At 36.4% G+C, this 19,630-nt stretch overlaps 1 protein-coding gene across 1 annotated transcript in view; it reads right to left on the reverse strand.

Moving 5' to 3' along the window:
• Positions 1 to 16,673: 16,673 nt before the first annotated feature.
• The window catches only part of LACS4 (AMP-dependent synthetase and ligase family protein), an 81,363-nt gene continuing 78,406 nt past the window's right edge, over positions 16,674 to 19,630 (reverse strand). Inside the window, exons 17-19 of the mRNA XM_089989657.1 lie at positions 17,742 to 17,924; positions 17,527 to 17,646; positions 16,674 to 16,998 (exon numbers count right to left, since the gene is read on the reverse strand). Of these exons, the coding sequence (XP_089845783.1) occupies positions 16,963 to 16,998; positions 17,527 to 17,646; positions 17,742 to 17,924 (339 nt within the window). The 3' untranslated portion in view covers positions 16,674 to 16,962. The remainder of the gene's footprint in view (positions 16,999 to 17,526; positions 17,647 to 17,741; positions 17,925 to 19,630) is intronic.

Below are 19,630 nucleotides of genomic sequence, written 5' to 3' on the forward strand. Positions count from 1 at the left end.
ATCGCAGATTTGGTGATCTGAAAATGCCGCATTTGTTTTCTCTTCTTTTTGTGTTTTTCGTGGGAACATGTTTCAACTTTCAATCATATGGTGCTTCAGATCTCTCTCCCTCTCTCTATCTCTTATATATATATATATATATATATATATATATATATATATATGTGTGTGTGTGTGTGTGTGTGTGTGTGTGACATATACAAATTTTTTTTCCCAAACTCAAGTACACAAAAAGAAGAAATTTAACATCCGTAAATATCTATAAGCAACCACATTTACCCAGATTCATAAATAGCTCCATTTGATAAAAACAAATTCTTATTTTCTTAGTAATCTCAACGCAACACTTTCTGTTTAATCCAATTTATTCTGTGTATAATATAGTTACACTTCTACTCTAGTCGGACATAATAAGTGCAGGCTAGTAGAAATGCATGTTGACAGACTTCATTAGCATATATCTTTGGTTAAAATACAAATAAAAGATGGCAATGGGATCACTTTTGCTGCTACAGTTTAGAACAATTTCGGTGTGCAGAGTATACAATTGATACGTTCTCAACAAATGATCAAGGCACTCACGCAGATCGTATGTCATCATATTCAGAAATTTTAAATGTTTCAGACCGTTTCCAACAAAATTTGCATATACCAGAACTTTAATAAAATTTCCAAAAGGGGTCAGGATATGATACAGTTTCAAGGCCAAAATACGCAGAAGACCAAATGGCAGTGCACTAGGTTCAATGATGTGTTCTAATGCAAACTCGCACCACCGACTGTTTATCAGTCACCCAGAGATGATGCGTAACTGAAAAGAAAAAACACGGTCTGAACAAGTTTAGCATACATCCAGATATTACCCAAACAAACCCCCCCTATCATCCGAATAATCCAACATGTAATTAACCGCAAATATACTCAGAACCCTGACTGCTCATTCTGATTTCACACATATTTACCTCCCACCGAACCCTACAAGCCCAAGATTAAACTAATCAGGGGCTTCCATACTACAACAAACAACAACAACTACGCCTTCATCCCAAAACAATTGGGGTCGGCGATATGAACCAAAAAAAAAAAAATCATTCTGGGTCTTGGACATGAATCCTTCTCCAATCATTTCTATCCAATGCCATGTCCTCGGTGAGGTTCAAAGCATTCATATCCTTTCCTATCACCTCCATCCATGTCTTCCTAGGCCTACCCCGACCTCTTTTAACTAATATATTTTCCCATTTCTCCATCCTTCTAACTTGAGCATCATTAGGCCTTCGCCGAATATGTCTAAACCACCGTAAACGATTCTTTCTCATCTTATTTTCAATGGGTGCAACACCTACCTTCTTACTCGTTCCAAATCTTATCTTTTATTGTATTTCCACACATTCATCTCAGCATACGCATCTCAGCTACACTCATTTTTTGAATATGATGTCTATTGACAGCCCAACATTCCGTATCATATAGTAAAGCAGGCCTAATAGTCATCCTATAAAACTTTCTCTTCAACCGCAATGGCATTCTACGATCGCACAACACTCCAGTTGCACTCTTCCATTTCATCCACCCAACCTTTATCCTATGATTTACATTTCCATCAATTTCTCTATACTTTTGAATGATAGATCTCAAATATTTGAAACAATCATCCACCGATATTTCTTGCTCACCAAGCTTCACTACTTCGTTGCTTACTAAATCGACATTCCATGTATTCTGTCTTACTCTTACTCAACTTAAAACCTCTTGCTTCCAATGTCTGTCTCCATAATTCTAACTTAGCATTAACCCCAGTTCTAGACTCATCAATCAAAACAATATCATCAGCAAACAACATACACCATGACACATTTTCTTGAATTGGTCTCGTAAGATCATCTATCAATATAGCAAATAGGAAAGGGCTTAAAGCAGATCCTTGATGTAACCCAACCGTTATAGGAAAATTGATTGTCACCCCTCCACAAGTGCGGACATTGGTTACTACTCCTTCATACATATCTTTAATTATACTAATGTACTTGAGAGAAACACCTTTCTTCATCATTGTCCACCATAGAACGTCTCTAGGTACTCTATCGTATGCCTTCTCCAAATCAATAAAAACCATATGCAAATCTTTGTTTCTCTCTCTATTTCTCTCAATAAGTTGTCTAAGAAGATGTATAGCTTTCATAGTTGATCTTCTAGGCATAAAACCAAATTGATTCTCCGATATCATGACAACCTTCCTCAACCTAGACTCAATCACCCTCTCCCAAAGTTTCATAGTATGACTCATGAGTTTTATACCACGATAGTTTGTGCAATCTTGTATATCACCCTTATTCTTATATAGAGGCACCAAAGTACTCTTCCTCCACTCATTAGGCATCTTATTTGTCCACCAAATCTTGCTAAAATGATTTGTCAACCATTCTAAACCTTTTTCTCCCAAGCATTTCCAAGCCTCGATAGGAATACCATCTGGGCCAACTGCCCTTCTTGATTTCATTTTCTTCAAAGCCTTTGCAATTTCTTTCTTTTGAATCTTGCGCATGAAGTCACTATTCATCTCATGAAAAGGAATTGAGAAGTCTCTCAGATCCTGAGCATGACTTTCATTAAATAGCTTATCAAAATAATCTTTCCATCTCTCCTTAATCTCTTCATCTTTGACTAAAACCCTTTTGCGTTTCATCTTTGATACATCTAACCATATCCAAATCCCTCGATTTCCTATCTCTCATCTTTGCAAGCCTATAAATATCCTTCTCGCCCTCTTTGGTATCCAACTTGTCATAAACCTCCTTATATACCTTATCCCTTGCGTTCCGAACTACTTTTTTAGCTTCCTTCTTTGCTATCATATACTTCTCCAAATTCTCATTATCACGACTCTTACTTAGATTTCTATAACACTCTCTTTTAACCTTAATAGCTAATTTGACATCCTCGTTCTACCACGATGTATCCTTACCTAGCGGCGCTTCCCTATTGCTTCCCTAAAATCAATACCTACCAAAAAAAAAAAAGATTTGGGTAGAGCATGTTTGCAGAACCAATATGTATATATAACCAAAACACACAACTTAGGTTATACAAAAAATCACAAAGAGAAAATAAAATAGTGGGAGAATCTCCTTTATAAAAATGCAAACCGAGCTTCCAGTTATAAAACACGGTTCGATTTGTTTTCTTTTTTTTTCCTTTCACAGAATCCAATAACCCCCAAAATATGCTAACAAATGATTAATATGGATTTCCAAAATTATTATATGAAAACCCTCTTGTTTGGTGTCTCGTAAACATGTAGGAACGCGATTTCGCGTTTGCGCAATCTCAAATTCACGTAGAGGAGGTGTGTTTATATATCTTGCATTCTGGAAACATGTACACTACAAAAATCATAATATCTCCTACCTTAAAATCGTGAATCCCTGCTTATGCTGTCGTGTGCTCGCGATGCTGGGTCTCTCCTCTAGACCGTGCCCAAGAGGGGAAGAAAGAGGGAGTGAGAGAGAAAGAGAGAACAAAAAAGAGAGTGTGGAGGGGGGGTTTTAAGGGATGCAAGAAAGAGAGTCGGTTGGGGAGAGAATGGGGGATTAGAGAGGTCTTGAGTGAGGAGTGGGCTTATCCAGATCCATCTTTTAAAATTTTAAAGTATTAATATTTAAATTTTCGAATATAAACCCAAACTAAATTACTTTGGATCCAATTACATTATTGTGGATCTCCACTAACTTATTATGGATCCAAGATCCGTTGTGTTCATAAAACCCTTTAAAAAAATATACGGATCTAAGGATTCAAAGTTTTCTTCACACTATGAATCTGAATTAACATACATGGATCCAGACTACTATTATGGATCCAAACATAATATCTGAGATCCAAATACGAATAAACAAATAAAATGATAGAATTATCCTTGTACTAGGTTAAGGACATGAATTTCAAGTTTATTTATCCGATAAAATTCATGGGTATTACATCATTTCTTCGTAAAAAGAATTTTGTCTTCGAAATTCTCATACAAGGACTACTCAAAAAGACTGGAGTACTTTTCTTGCATACTGGCCTCATGTTTCCATGTGGTTTCGTTGATACCATGATGTTGCCATCTAACCTTAATGAGAGGGATGGTCTTGGATCTCAGCACTCATTCACTTTGTTCCTTGATTTCCACCAACTTTTCTTTCATCGTCAGTTCTTCTCGTATATCTATGTCCTCGTACTGAATGACATGGGATGGATCTTGAATATACTTCCTCAGTATAGACATGTGAAATACATTATGAATTTGGGCATATTGGAGAGGTAGAGCTACTCGATAGGCTGTTTCATCAACCTGTTCCAAAATCTCGAATGGTCCCACATATCTGGGACTCAATTTTCCTTTCTTGCCAAATCAAAAAACACTTTTGGTTGGTAACACCTTCACAAAGACCTGAACTCCCACTTCAAAAGTGAGTTCCTTGTGCCTTTGGTCTGCATAACTCTTTTGTCGGCTCTGAGCTGTCTGCAATCTATCTCTTATCATTTGGACCTGTTGGGTATAGTGTTGTAGTATGATTGGTGATTCCATAACTCGCTCACCAATTTTGTCCTAATACATGGGCGATCTACAGGGTCGTTCGTATAGAGCCTCAAAAGGAGCCATGTCGATGCTCGCATGATAACTGTTATTGTAAGTGAATTAGGCCAAAACCTCATGCTTATCTCATTTGCCCTTTCAATCCAGCATACAGGCTCACAATATATCTTCTAGAGTCTGTATGGTCCTCTTGGATTGTCCATCAGTTTGGGGATGAAAAGCGGTACTCAGTTTTAGCTTTGTACCTAAAGCTTTTTGTAATTGTCCCCAAAACCGAGAAGTAAATCATAGATCTTGATTCGATATGATGGAGACTGCCACTCTGTGCAACCGAAAAATCTCTCTGATGTATAGATCTACTAAACATTCAAGAGATTAATTGATCCGTATGGGCAAAAAGTGAGCCAATTTGGTAAGTCTATCCACTATTACCCATATGGTGTCATGTTGTCTTTGAGTTTTGGGCAAACACACCACGAAATCTATGGTGATTTCCTCTCATTTTCACTGCAGAATCTCCATCTGCTGCATCACTCCCCCAGGTTTCTGATGCTCAATCTTGACTTGTTGACAAATCAGATACTTCGAGACATAACTAGCAAGTCCAAGTCAATACTAAAGTTATATTGAGCTATGATAACAATGGATTTACCAAGAATAAGAAATTTAAAGTTTAATTTACTAGTCTTACCTAGCGACCTCGCGCTTCATTATGTTCCACCAATACCCCCGTTGTAAGTCTTTAAACATCTCTGTACTTCTTGGGTGTACGGTGTACTTAGACTTATGTGCCTTGCCCAACAATTCTTACTTTAACTTAGAATCACTAGGGACCCAAAGTGGTTTTTGCATCCAGATACTGCCATCTTCCTTCAGTGTGAATGAAGAATCTTCTTGTTGAGCAAACAACTTAAGTTTCTCATATTGAGGATCCTTCTTCTGACCCTCAATAATTTTTGTGAGAATCTCAGGGTGAGCAGATAAACTAGATATTTTGATGATTTTCAGTTCATCTTCGAACAACTTTCAGTCAGTAAAATCTTCCACTAATTTCCATTCCTTTGCCACTAAATTGGACAGAGTGCAACCCGCCTTGCGACTAAGAGAATCTACTACAACGTTTGTTTTTCCCAGGTGATAGAAAATAGTAAAGTCGTAGTCTTTTATAAACTCCAACCAATCCTGTTATCGCATATTTAACTTCTTTTGTGAGAACATGTATTTAAGACTTTTATGATCTGTAAATACCTTGATTTGTTCTCCGTACAGGTAATGTCGTCATATCTATAGAGCAAATACTACGTGTGCCAATTCCAAATCATGAATCTGATGCATCTGAATACACCACAAAACCACCTTGACCCGATGGTAAGGCTAGTACGGGAGCGGTTGTAAGCCTCTTCTTCAGGGTTTGGAAGCTCTTCTCACACTTATCTATCCATTTAAACTTGATCCCCTTTCTAAGGAGTTTGGTCATAGGCAGAGAAATTTGCAAAAAGTCCTGAATGAGCCTTCGATAATAACCTGCCAAACCAAGAAAACTCCTGATGTCGTTGATATTTTTTGGTTATTCTCAGTTCAATACATCTTTAACCTAGCATTTGACACCAATTAGCATGATACTTTTATGATTTTATCTATATTATTCCTGACATAACTATGGAAAGGTAGTTACCTTAGCTGGATCTACCAATACTCCATCTTTTGATATGACGTAGCCTAAGAACATGACCTTCTCAAGCTAGAATTCATACTCGGAGAATTTAGCGAACAACTGATGTTCCTTAAGAGTCCAACACAATTCTCAAATGGTTTCGATTTTGCTCCATGCTTTCTGAATATATCAGTATATCATCAATGAAGATGATCACAAAAGTATCTAAATATGGTCTGAATACCCAGTTCATTAAATCCATAAATGTGGCGAGAGCATTTGTAAGTCCAAACGACATCACTATAAACTCATAATGTCTATACTTTATTCGAAAGGTTGTCTTTGGAATATCATCGCCTTTGATTTTGAGTTGATGATACCCAGATCTAAGGTAGATTTTTAAAAATACCTTAGCCCTTTGCAACTGATCGAACAAGTCTTCGATGTGAGGTAGTGGATACTTGTTTTTAACAGTTGCCTGATTCAACATCTGGTAGTCTATGCATAATCTCATAGACCAATCATTTTTCTTCACAAAGAGAACTTGTGCTTCTCATGGCAATACACTTGGTTTGATGAAGCCTCGCTCCATTAACTCCTGTAGTTGTTTCTTTAGCTCTTTCAATTCCACTAGAGCCATAGGATAGGATGCTTTAGAGATTGGTGTTCTCTCGGGCACCAACTCGATATGAAAGTTCACCTCACGCTGTAGAGGCAGTCCAGGCAATTCTTCCCAAAATACCTCCGAAAAATCATGAACTACTTCGAGTACATCAAGTGGTGTGACCTTCGGTTCAATTAAGGATACATTAACTAGAAAAACTCTGTATCCATGTCGTATATACTTTTGAGCCTTCAATGCTGATATTACTTGGTCCTTTACAACAGGTCTGGAGAGCCTGGATTTTATTTTCAGTAATTCAGGTCGGGATAATATCATTTTTTCTTGACAGTATAGAATGTTGGCATGATATTCATATAACCAATCCATACCCAATATGACACCATATTCAGTCATATCGAGTAGGATCAGGTCAGCAGGTAATTTCTGCCCGTCAAATAATATTTTCATATATGGTATGTAGTTTACACATATCGAATTATATCCAACAAGGTTATACACATCTAATATATGTCTCAATGGTTCAATGTTTGCACCCAATTGTTTAGCAAAGCCTACAGATATAAACGAATGTGTGACAACAATAAAAAAGAACAAGTGCAACATGACCATCAATAAATATCGTACCTTGCACCAAGTTTCCTTTCTCCAGATTTTTGGCAGTGGTTGCATAAACACATCCTGACACCCGCTTCTGAACATTTTATTGTTATTGATGTTGATGTTGTTGTGGTTTTCCTCCTTCAGTGTTTCACCTTTGCATGTTCGCGGTCTTCTTATGGCAGGGATGATCACCATCGTTCTGCTTCTGCTTCTTAGGAGGTGGTTGATGCTTCTTGCCATCCTGGTACTGCGGCCGGTTGGCTCCACTCTTACCAGCAGTTCTGGTTTGATCCTTTTTGGATCTCTCCCATTCTTCACTCAAAGTGGTAGCCACTTCTATGACCTGATAGAAGGTGGATGGTAGACTGGTCATCATCCGGTATCGCAGTCCATCCTTGAGTCCATGAACATACTTGGTCGCCCTGGCTTTGTCGTTGGTGAACAAGTTAGGGCAATGCCTCTCCAAGTTTCTGAACTTGGTGGTATAGTCTACCAGGCTTATGCTAGGTCAACTCTAGAAACTCATGTTGTTTTCGGTCACGAGCATGCTTGGAGAAAGTAAGTCTCCAGGAATGCCTCCCAAAAGACTCCCCACATAATAGGATCCATCCCAGTAAAATTTACTGCCCGGGTTGTATTCCACCATTTCCTTGCATCACCCTTCAAGCGATAAGTGTTGAAGTCTGTTTGTCGATCCTCCAATACTGACAGAACACAGAAGGCTCGCTCCGTTTCTTCAATCCAACTCCCAACTATCTTTGGATCAGCCTTTCCAGAAAAAGTTTGTGGATCCAACTTGAGAAATTTCTCATAAGTGATTGTGCCGCCAGTATGACTCGTGTTGGCGGTTGCTGCTAGCTCAGTCTGGTTGTGCATTTGGGTGTTCATTGTTTGGGCCAGGATATTGAGGGCTTCCATCATGAAACCCCTCTGCTCCTGCCAGTCATTGGCCACACATCTAGTAAACTTTTTAATAAGTACAAATGTCTATAATCTATAAATTAGGATATCCCTACCACTATTACAAGTATATATCTACACTTATGTATACTTTAAAAGAACATGCAAGTAACATAACCAATAAAATGAAATATACTCACATAGTGCTTGTTGGGTTGTTGTACGATCATAATTTATGATTTATTGTTCACAGGCTCTAATACCATAATTGTAACGCCCTGAAATTTAACCCAAATTTTGAAGATTTTTTTAACTTTTTATTTAACGTACATGCACATGCAAATTTGGATTGATTGTGACCCGCGACCCATTTACATTTTTGGGTTCCAAATTTTTTGGGCTTATCCGGATCCATCCGCGGATGTGGATCCTTTTTAAAAAATTTAAAGTATTAATATTTAAATTTTCAAATATAAACCCAAACTAAACTACTTTGGATCCAATTACATTATCGTGGATCTCCACTAACTTATTATGGATCTAAGATCTGTTGTGTTCATAAAAACCTTTTAAAAAAAAATACAAATCTAAGGATCCAAAGTTTTCTTCACATTATGGATCTGAATACATACATGGATCCAGACCACCATTATAAATCCAAACATGATATTCAAGATCCAAATATGAATAAACAAATAAAACGATAAAATTATCCTTTTATTAGCTTAAGGACATGAATTTCAAATTTATTTATCCGATAAAATTCACGGGTATTACATATGCAGGAGCTGAAAAACTCAACCAATTTCATCCCATTGAGTTGTGTAATTTTATTTACAAGATTATTACCAAAAATCTTGGTTAATCGAATGAAAGGGATTCCGGAACGAATCACAAGCCTCAACCAAGAGGCTTTTCTTAAGGGGAGAAGCATACAAGAGAGTGTTCTTCTGGCTCATGAGATGATAAAGTCAATACTCACAAGCAAAAATAAGAGAGTAATATTCAAGGCGGACCTCACCAAAGCTTATGACATGATATTTTGAGATTTCGACACATTATTGGTTTTGGCTTTGACCGATGTCGACAAAAAATTTTATGATGTCTGAACCTCATCATATGCTAGTTATAAATAAGGAGACCAGTAAGCAGTTTTGGGGGAGCAGGGAGATTCAATACCGCCCTACTTATTCTTACTTGTCATGGAGAGGCTTACTAGACACCTCAACCTCTCAGTAACCATGGGTCTTATCATCTAATCTTTCATAAGAGAGTTTCAATGGCATCATTCCTTCTTTGCAGATGATGCCTTATTTTTCATTAGTGACCATAGACAATCAATAGGAAACTTCCTAAAGGTCATGGGATCCTTTAAAGAATTAGCAAAAAAAATAGTCCATCTTTGTTCCCTGTAATATGTCTAACATCCATATCTCGTTGGAGTGGATGGCAAATCAATGATCTCCCCTACACATACATGGGCCTACCGGTTTTTTAAAGGGAGGTTGAAAAGGGTGATGTGTGAGCATTTAATACACAAATTTCGCTCCAAATTAGAATCGTGGCACGGGAAACAAGGCTGGGAGAAAGTGTGAAAACCCCAAGAGGAAGGATGATTAGGCATTCGCTGTCTGAGAGAGATGACTACGGCTAGGCTTGGAAGGTAGCAAACCACCATGAAACTCTTAGATAAATACTTAAAGTTGGAATCATTATGGGTTCCGAATCAACCTAATAGGGGCTCCTATGGATGGAAAGGAATTAAGCATGGAGCAACTGCCATTTTGGACCATACAAAATGGGTGGTTTGTAAGGATGAGAAGATTGAGTTTTGGTTCGACCCATGGTGCCCCAAGGACCTCTTCTAAATCTTTTTTTTTTTTGAAAGGCAAGCTGGGGTTAAGCAGACCCTTACTAGATATCTCTTAAGCCCCATGTGGCAGAGGGATTCGAACCTGGGCCTTTAGCTTGGCACAGGACCCCGCTTATCACATGGGATACCACCTCGGTGGTGTCAATGCAAACTTTGTGAGACAACTAGGAGAGGGTGTTGTGTGTTCTCCCCCGAACATGCACTGTAGCTACAGTGCATGTTTGGGGTCTCGACTGAGCGCCGTGTGGCACTCAGTCAGGTGTACGGGGTGCCGTACACCGTCGTACAGTCCGCAGGCTGGCGTACGGTGGTGTATGGCATCCGGTACACCCGACTGAGCGCCGGGGTGTTGGGTTGCACATATAACCTGCCCCGGACAACTAGTGAGGATGCAAATCACCTCTTCCTACAATGCCCAATGCTTATTTATGACATCAAGTGGCGCTCAACTGAGAACCTAACCAGAGATATTCAGTCCTGGTCTACATTCAGATTTGAGGACAAATTCATTCGGTGGAGCTAGGAGAGAACATTTCAGGTGATCATCTGGGTTACTTGGAAGTTGTGAAACCAGCAAATCTTTGGTTATGGCAGAAGGAACCTAACTCAACTGCAAAGAGAAGGAATGCTTTTGGTGAGGGAGTAGGTACTCAGCATCCTAAAAAGCTCGGTAGATAGAACAACAATTAGGTGGAGAAGATTAGAGTGCTGGTTTCCTCCTGAATCGGGTTGGATACAGATTACTATATGTGGGCTATATCATCAAGCGTGGTGCTATGGATACACCATTCGGTCACATACACATACAGGGCAGTACATCTTTGCGGGATGTTTCATTAAAGCTGGCACCCTGAAGGACAGAATGGTGAGGCTGTCCAGGTATACCAAATTTGATTGTCCCTAGATCGAAAGTCATCTTAGAGACTGGACGGCCCAATATGGCGTCTAGATTCTCTAAATTTTTAGGTCGATACCAGGGACAAGATATACCTCAAGAAGTGAGGACGTTTTTGTATACTATAGTCTGTACAAAAGCCTAAATATAACTCTAATTTTGCAGCACATCATTTGGCTAAAGGGGATACAAAAATCCTGGAAAGATCACCCCCCTCCCGGATTAGTTCTCGAGGGGGAGGAAATATAATCGTAATGAAATTATAAAAATGAATGAAGCCTTTCAAAACAAAAGTCTATCCGGGCTTGACTTCTATTAATTGACATTTTACAAATATAATGTTTTTTTTTCAGTATTATATCAGTTTTGAAAATCTCAATATAAAACGAGATATTGAACAAATGCCCAGTATTTGTCATTATGATATAAACTGTAGGCCGCATATCTTAACCTGCGGATTCCAACAACCACTACAAGAAAAAACGTTTTGCTGGTGCACAAATAGCCCTAGCAAAAACCTTTGATGGTGCAAGAATGTGCCAGCAGTTGCGCCAGAAAAGGCATTGCCGTTAATGCATTTCCTGGCGCAACTCTATACCACCAGGAAAAGGTGGTTTTTGCAGGTGCAAATTTGCGCCAGCAAAAATTTAATACTAGCGCCGTTCTGCAAAGGTAAAGATATTTCACAAAACTGAAATGTCTTTTTACTGGCGCAGACCTCCTCCAATAAAAATCCACAAATCTTTACTCACGCTATCTTTGCGCCAATAAAAGATACTTTAAAAAACTAAAAGATCTTTTATTGGCGCTAGACTGCATAAGTGAAACATGTTTACTTGTGCAATATTGCACAGTCAGAGTCAACTCTGTGTTGTGCAGTTAGACAAAGAGCATCACATCTTTATCATTATGATCGATGTATTTTCCTAAAAACCCCACAATTTGTGATATTCTTTTCATGTCCAAAATCACAAATAATCAGCATTGAAATATCCCTTTTAAACTTCGCATGCGCGAAACTGATGAAGTTTGCTTCATATATCGGGTGCAGCATACACCCACTTAAAATGAGGTCCACACTTTTTGTTTGTGGACTTCACAAAATTCACATAAAATTATATATGGACTTCTTGTTAAACTTGAGCAAAATAAGGAAGTTCGTACATATTTTATGCGAACTTAGAGAAGTCCACACATATTTTATGAGAACTTTAGAAAATCCGCATATATTTTATGCAGACTTCCTCAAGTCGCATAAAATTAAAATATATGTGGACTTCTTCAAGTCCGCATAAAATATATGAGGACTTAAGAAAGTTCGTATAAAATATGTGCGGACTTCCTCAAGTCTGCATAAAACATATGACTTCCTTATTTTGTTCAAGTTTAACAGAAAGTTCACATATAATTTTATGCGAACTTTGTATAGTCCATAAAAGAAAATGTGTGAACCTCATTTTAAGTGGGTGTATGCAGCACCTGAGGAGCGAAGCGATATATTGCACGAACTTCATCATTTTCACGCATGTGAAGGGTAAAAGAGATATTTCAATGTTGGCTATTTATGATTTTAGACATAGAAGAGAATATAAAAAAATATAGGGTTTTTAAGGAAACACATCAAATTACCCATACAGTACAAACATTTTTTGTTTTTCTTTTGTGTCTTGTGAATGCAGTCACACCTAATCCCACACCATTTTTGTGCGTTATAATGCATCACCAGATTACCAACACAAATAGAATAGCTTGAGTAAAAGACAAATAAAGGTGTGTATAATCGTGATGTCCCCTTTTTTAGCATATGTCATAGATATAAATGCAGAGACAAAAATCTTTAATATCTGCTATATAGCATTTTTTTTAAATAGTTTTAACATATTGAATATGTTTATTCATCATAAAGTACATAAAGTATTAAAAAAACACAAAGTGTCAAACATATGTTAAAGCTCATCACATGGCATATCATGATTTGTCGTGTCCCCTAAGACACGAGACCTTAAATAATGTGCCCTTGTGCTATAGCTTAGATGACACCTTTATTTTTCGGAAAAATATGATGTGTTTTTCAAAATGCCCTACATTTTTTGCTATTCTCCTCATTTCCAAAATCACAAATATCTAGTTTTAAAAAAACCCTTTTACCCTTAGCATATGTGATTTCCTAAATATATGTAAATTATTTCTTAAATATGTGATTATTTTTTACAGAACAATATATGTTCTCATATCTATACCTCTCTGAACCGATGCCGAAAACTTATGTTTTTATAATCATTGGATATCGAAGATATACGCTTGTAACTTTCTTGTTTTGAGTCAGAACTGAAACCCCTCCAAGGTTCTCATTTTTGCATTCCAAAACCAGAATAGAAGCATGCTCTGTATACTGAAATAGGCGTAGTTGTACCTTTTTTGTCTATTCTATATGATTTTCTAGCTACATGCACTGAAAATTGAGAAAAAAAAAGACAGATAAATCAGTACATTAGATTTTTAATGCCACCAAGATCACCTTGATTTGATGAACAATTGAGAAAAAATGTCTTCTAAAAGATAAACTGTTCGGTTATTCTAATCTACAAAGCATGCTTTTATTCTAGTTTTGGAATTCAAAAACAAGAACTTTAGAAGGCTTTTCGGCTATGACTAAAACATGAAAGTTATAGACCTATGTTTCAGCTTTCCAACATCTATAAAAATACAGGCTTTTTATTTCAAAGTAGAGAGATACAAATATGGGAATATAGATTATTCTTCAAAAAATATGTATGTAATTTTTGCATATATTTTTTACGATTTTATCTTAAATATATATAGAGTTCCTCCTATATATGTATTTTTCTTCTAAACATGTGATTTTCTCCTAAATATATGCAATTTTTTTTAAATATATGCAAAAAAATTTATATGTGATTTTCTCCCTAATATGAGATTTTTCTATATGCAAATCTCTTAAACATGCAATTTCCTCTTAATATATGTGATTTTTTCCCTTTATATGCGATTTTCATACAAATATGTGATTTTTCTTCAAAATATATATGATTTTCATAAACAAAAAATCGCATATATTTAAGAGAAAATAACATATATAGGAGAAAAATCACATATATTTAAGAGAAAATCACAAAAATATATGAAAAAATCGCATGTTTAGAAAAAAACCCATGTATATAAGAGGAAAATCGCATATATGGGAGGAACTCTGTATATATTTAAGAGAAAATTACAGAACATACATGTAAAAATCACATATTTGAGAGAAAATCACATATAAAAGAGAAAAATTACATATATTTAGGAAGAAAATTGCATATATAGAAGAAAAATTGTATATATCTAAGAAAAAATTGCACGTTTAGGAGAAAATTTTCATATATTTAAAAAAAAATCACATATATATAGGATGAACTTTGCATACATTTAAGAGAAAATCATAAAAAATATATGCAAAAATTACATATAAATTTTTTAGAAAACAGTCTCCGTTCTCAGGTCTGTATCTCTCTGCTCTGACATAAAAAACCTGCATTTTTACAGTTGTTCAAAAAATGAGACATAGACCTATAACTTTCATGCTTTTAATCATATCCGAAAACCCTTTTAAGGTTCTCATTTTTTAGCTCCAAAACTAGAATAAAAACATGTTCTACAAACTATAATAACCAAATAGTCTATCTTTCAAAGGATGTTTCTCTCCAACCTCTCATCAGATCAAGGTTAGCTTGATGGCATTGAAAAGCTAACATCTTGATCTATCTTTGTTATTTTTCTTGATTTTTAGTGCACGTGGCTGAAAAATATAATAGAATAGACAAAAAAATGTACAGTCATGCCTGTTCCAGTATGCATAACATGCTTCTATTCCAGTTTTGTAATGCAAAAACAAAAATCCTAGATGGGTTTTCGGTTATGACTCAAAACAGAAAAGTTAAAAGCCTATATCTCAGCTTTTCAACAATTGTAAAATCGCAAGTTTTCTACATCGGATCAGAGAGATACCGATTTAAGAATAGACATTGTTCTGCAAAAAACAATCAGATATTTGAAAGAAAATTTGCATATATTTAAGAAATTGTATGTGAAGGGTAAAAAGATTTTTTTAAAACCAGATATTTGCAATTTTGAACATGAAAAAAATAGTAAACATTATGAGGCATTTCAAAAAATGATATATTTGCTATACAATATAATCATTTTCCTTTTATTTTTCTATAAAAGCAACTAATTTTCATACCCATAAAAAGTGACTCAATCAAGCAAAACTTGTTATCACCATCTTCAGTCAAAAGCCAATGCTTGGGCAACTTGCATTCCCGAGGGTCCCTCTAATGCCAAGATGCAACCTTTTTACCAGCAATTAGGGGTGCACGAGCCAAGTTTGAGAACCCTGTTCAAACTCGGCTCGCTCAGAAACACTCTTATTCAAGTTTGGCTCGAGCTCGGAGCTGAGCTGGAACAGCCTTGTCCAGACTTGGCTCTGTTTCTAGCTCCAGCCGACCCGAGTTTTAAAATAAATTTGTATCTTCCACTTTTGATGATGTGGGATTCAATCGCCAACCTCTCCAAAATGTGTACAAATGCCTCATTGTTGGATCAAGCTGGCCATTTGTTACTATTATGACCTAAAAATAATACATATTCTAAAAACATGGGCTAGGTTATTGTAAAATGTGAAAACTGGTAGAAGATTCGATACCATGACCTTTCCAAGAAAAGTCGAAAAACTGTCCATCAGATAAACACTAACTGTTCCTAATACACTTGCAAACATATTTTATATATGCTATTTTTACTAGCCTAATCCAGTTTTTCAAGCTTTATCAAGTTTAGTGGCTTGATCAAGCTCGGCTTGTTTATATACATCGAGCCAGGACTTGTGTATAAGCTCGGCTCATTTACTTTCACGGACAAGCTCGAGCCAAGCTTAAACGTGTCAAGCCCGAGCTAGCTTGGCTCGTTGTGCATCCCTTCCAGCAATAAATATAAACGGGCTTTATTGTTCCGTGGGTCCACAAAGGAAACCAGGTGCAGATGATAATATCTAGGACTGAGTACATGAAGGCTTAAAAAGTATAGGATACGTTTTATTTGAAACACATGTTGGTATGACACTGAAAAATAGGAATATGGGTTTCTAAAACAATTGGTACGAGTTTTAAAAAGTTGATACGAAGTGCATAAAATATTAAAATGTTAATAAAAATAATGTCTATAAAATGCAATTGTTACTTGTATGCAAAAATGCTAATAGAAAGTTATTTGATATTCATAATGCAATAGAAATGTGTTCCTGTGTAAGTTGATATATGTTTCTTAAGTAATTGAGATGAACATCCTAAACATTTGATACATGTACGGTTTTGAAACAGAGTTCCGTACCAGCATCTGATACTGGTACGCGTGATACACAAATACATTAGGGTGTACCGAATACCAATGCAACTATGGTATTACCTGATCCCAGTTCACAAAATGGTAATACTGTGATCATGCCTAAGGTAAAAAATTCGTAAAACCAAGTTCAACAGTGACATATTGATAATATCATTCCCCTAGATTGTCTGTTGTGATAATATGGATGAAGCACAACACTGATCATACAGTAAAATTGTTAAAAGTTCATCAAAGATATACGTCAAATGAGTTCCAGCTTAATACAATCTTCCAGAAACATCTTTGATAGATGCACTTTCACAAAGATTTTGTTCATTGCCATCATATATTTACAGTATGAAGTGAAAAACACATCCAATTAACAAATTATTGTCACGAAGATACTGGAACAGATGCACTTAGAGTCACAACTCCACTGCCACGTGAGAGCTCACTTGGTGCTTTTATATAGATTGTCAATTACGTTCTGTGGATGGCCAATTTGCAGTTAGTACTGATCAGGCACACACACGCGTGCGCACACACATACACACACACACAACTGAACTCGTCGGGTTTCAGCTAAGGGACAGGAACATGATGAGTCAGTTGGCAGGCCTACATTCTAGTTATGTTGTCTTTGTGAATGAAAGACAAAAATACAAGCTCAAATACCATATTTAGAAAAAAATTCAAAAAGCAACAAGAAATAGCAACCACTTCTATATTTTAGCCACTAACAGAAACCATCATAAGAGCAGTCAGTTTTGCAAGGGATCTTAGTGTGCTACTCTAGAAAGGTAAATTGAAAAATATGCTTCAGATTTTATTCAAAAAATCTTTTCTTAAAACATCATTTCAAAATACAAGGAGAGAATTGTCATTATTTGATGGAACATCCTTGAATTTTGGTTATTTTAGAAGTTCAGATCAATGATGGTAAGTTGAAAAGTATATCAGTCATATGCAGGAGCATAGTTCAGAAATTCCAGCATAAATAGGGACGGAGGCTGACCTGATAGTGCTTCAGAAGCTGTGGTCTCTTCTTTTTGTATGTTGGTGTAATCAAGTCTCGTTCCATGTCAAAAGGTAATGGATCAAGGTGAATAGCTTTTATAAATTCGAAACCTTTCAACTGTTCAAAATAAGACAAATAAGGCAAACTGTAGTGATTAAAAATGTAACAAGGGCATTCACTGTTTTAATGATGAATAACGACAAAAAAGATACCATCTTCTCTTTCCCAATTCTATTAAGCTCCCCAAGTATATAGTCCTTGGCCTTAGGGTTTGCACAGAGAGCAACAAAATCTCCACTTTCTCCATTTTCTTCTGCCCAACGCTCAAGGGATTGATTGTTGGGATTTATGATTGCAATAAGGAAGGACTCAAAGCTGTTACCATAGACCCATATCTGACAGTGTCATAGTGCACCAAATGAGTAACAAAAAAACCTGACCTGATGAATACGTAAAATGAAGAAAAGAAAAGATTGAAAGGATGCCTGAATAACCTGTAAAAAAACACTGAAACAGATGGGTATGCTCATAAATATTGATTTTCTGATGGTTTGCATAAATAACAAACAAAGCTTTACATATAACCTCCAAATATTATGCACAGCCCCTCAAAGACAAAAAAAAAGACGGCATTTGCGTAATAGAGGTTATGCAAGTTGGAAGAATCATCTTTTTTTTTACTGCATCTAATTTAATACAATCAGTAGTAATCTTAAATATTGTTAAATTATATGTACCTTTTGTATGGTTAATATATGCACAAAAATGTATTTAAGACTTATATGTAATCTTCCCTTTTTTATCTTTGTATTATGTCATGTTAATAGGCTAGGTGTGTAGTTAGTCTATGTCATAGACTATGTGCACTTAGGATAATGTTTTTGTCATGTCATGTCATGTCATGTACCATGTGCACTTAAGTGTGTGTGTGTGTGTGTGTGTGTGTGTGTGTGTGTGTGTGTGTCATAGGCTATATGCTAGTCAGTTTTTTTTTTTCTGTTTTTGGTTTGTATTGCTAGTCGTTAGAGAGTCCTATGGCTGTTACAACTCTCTAATGGCTAGTTCTCTCTCCCTCTCTAATGTGTGTATATATATGGACAAAGCCCCTTTGTAACATATGCATATTTTGTGCATAGTGAAGCTTAATAAGAAAAATATTAATTTTTATTTTTGACTGCTCTCGCTCTTGTCCTTAGTGGTTCGTGCATTTTTGCCCTAATTGCTTGTGTTTGCGCCCTTAGTGGCTTTGTATATGCTCTTTTACTCTTATGCCTATTTCATTACAAATATGTTAATAAATGATGTGCAATTGAGAAATAAAAGCTTGATTCTATGCCACCTACAGACTCCTACCAGCCAGTCCACCTATTTACATGGCCACTCAAGTTCTAGGCCCCACAACTTTTCATTCCCGGAATACTTCAACAATTTTAGATGCTCCATGAAGATTCAAACATTTGGTAGCATCTCAACATTTTTTTGTAGTTTAAGATTCTTTATTCGAAAGAGGGATACATTTTGTGACTACTTTCTTCATATGTTAAAATGTTACAAGTATCTTGATGGTCTAATTTTGAAGCCATGCATTCATGGTTTTATAGGACTCATCAAACAAATAACTATGGAACAAAACACCAGCTTCTTGTTAATCTTTTATCTCTCATTATGGTTCCACTTCAAAAGCTTATATTTGAAAGTTAAAAGATTCCTGCTCTGCCCCCTTTCTCATCCTGCCCATCTGGATGAGTACGCCAGGCTTCCCATACATGCAGAAATATGGTCCCATTGTTGAGCATGCTGGTCACATTTCTGCTGGCACAGAAAGAAAGTTTGAATAGTTGGAGATTCTCTTCCCACTATCTGAATCCAGTCAGTTGTGGGCGAGGAGGGATTTGAACCCCCAAAGCCACATGCTATAATCCTCTGAGCTACAAGCCTCATCTCATCTTCATTGGATCACTTCCTAGCAGTGTACCCTACAGAAGGAACCTTTCCTCAGCCATTTATTTAGGACTAAGATGTGGAAGCATATTTCTCTCAGAATCACACGCTGTCTCAGTGATCCTCAAAATCTGAGTCAAAATTGTTGAAATAGGTTAGC

This window comes from Nuphar pumila, chromosome 15, assembly GCF_984573655.1.
Source record: "Nuphar pumila chromosome 15, dmNupPumi1.hap1.1, whole genome shotgun sequence".
Taxonomy (NCBI): Eukaryota; Viridiplantae; Streptophyta; class Magnoliopsida; order Nymphaeales; family Nymphaeaceae; genus Nuphar; species Nuphar pumila.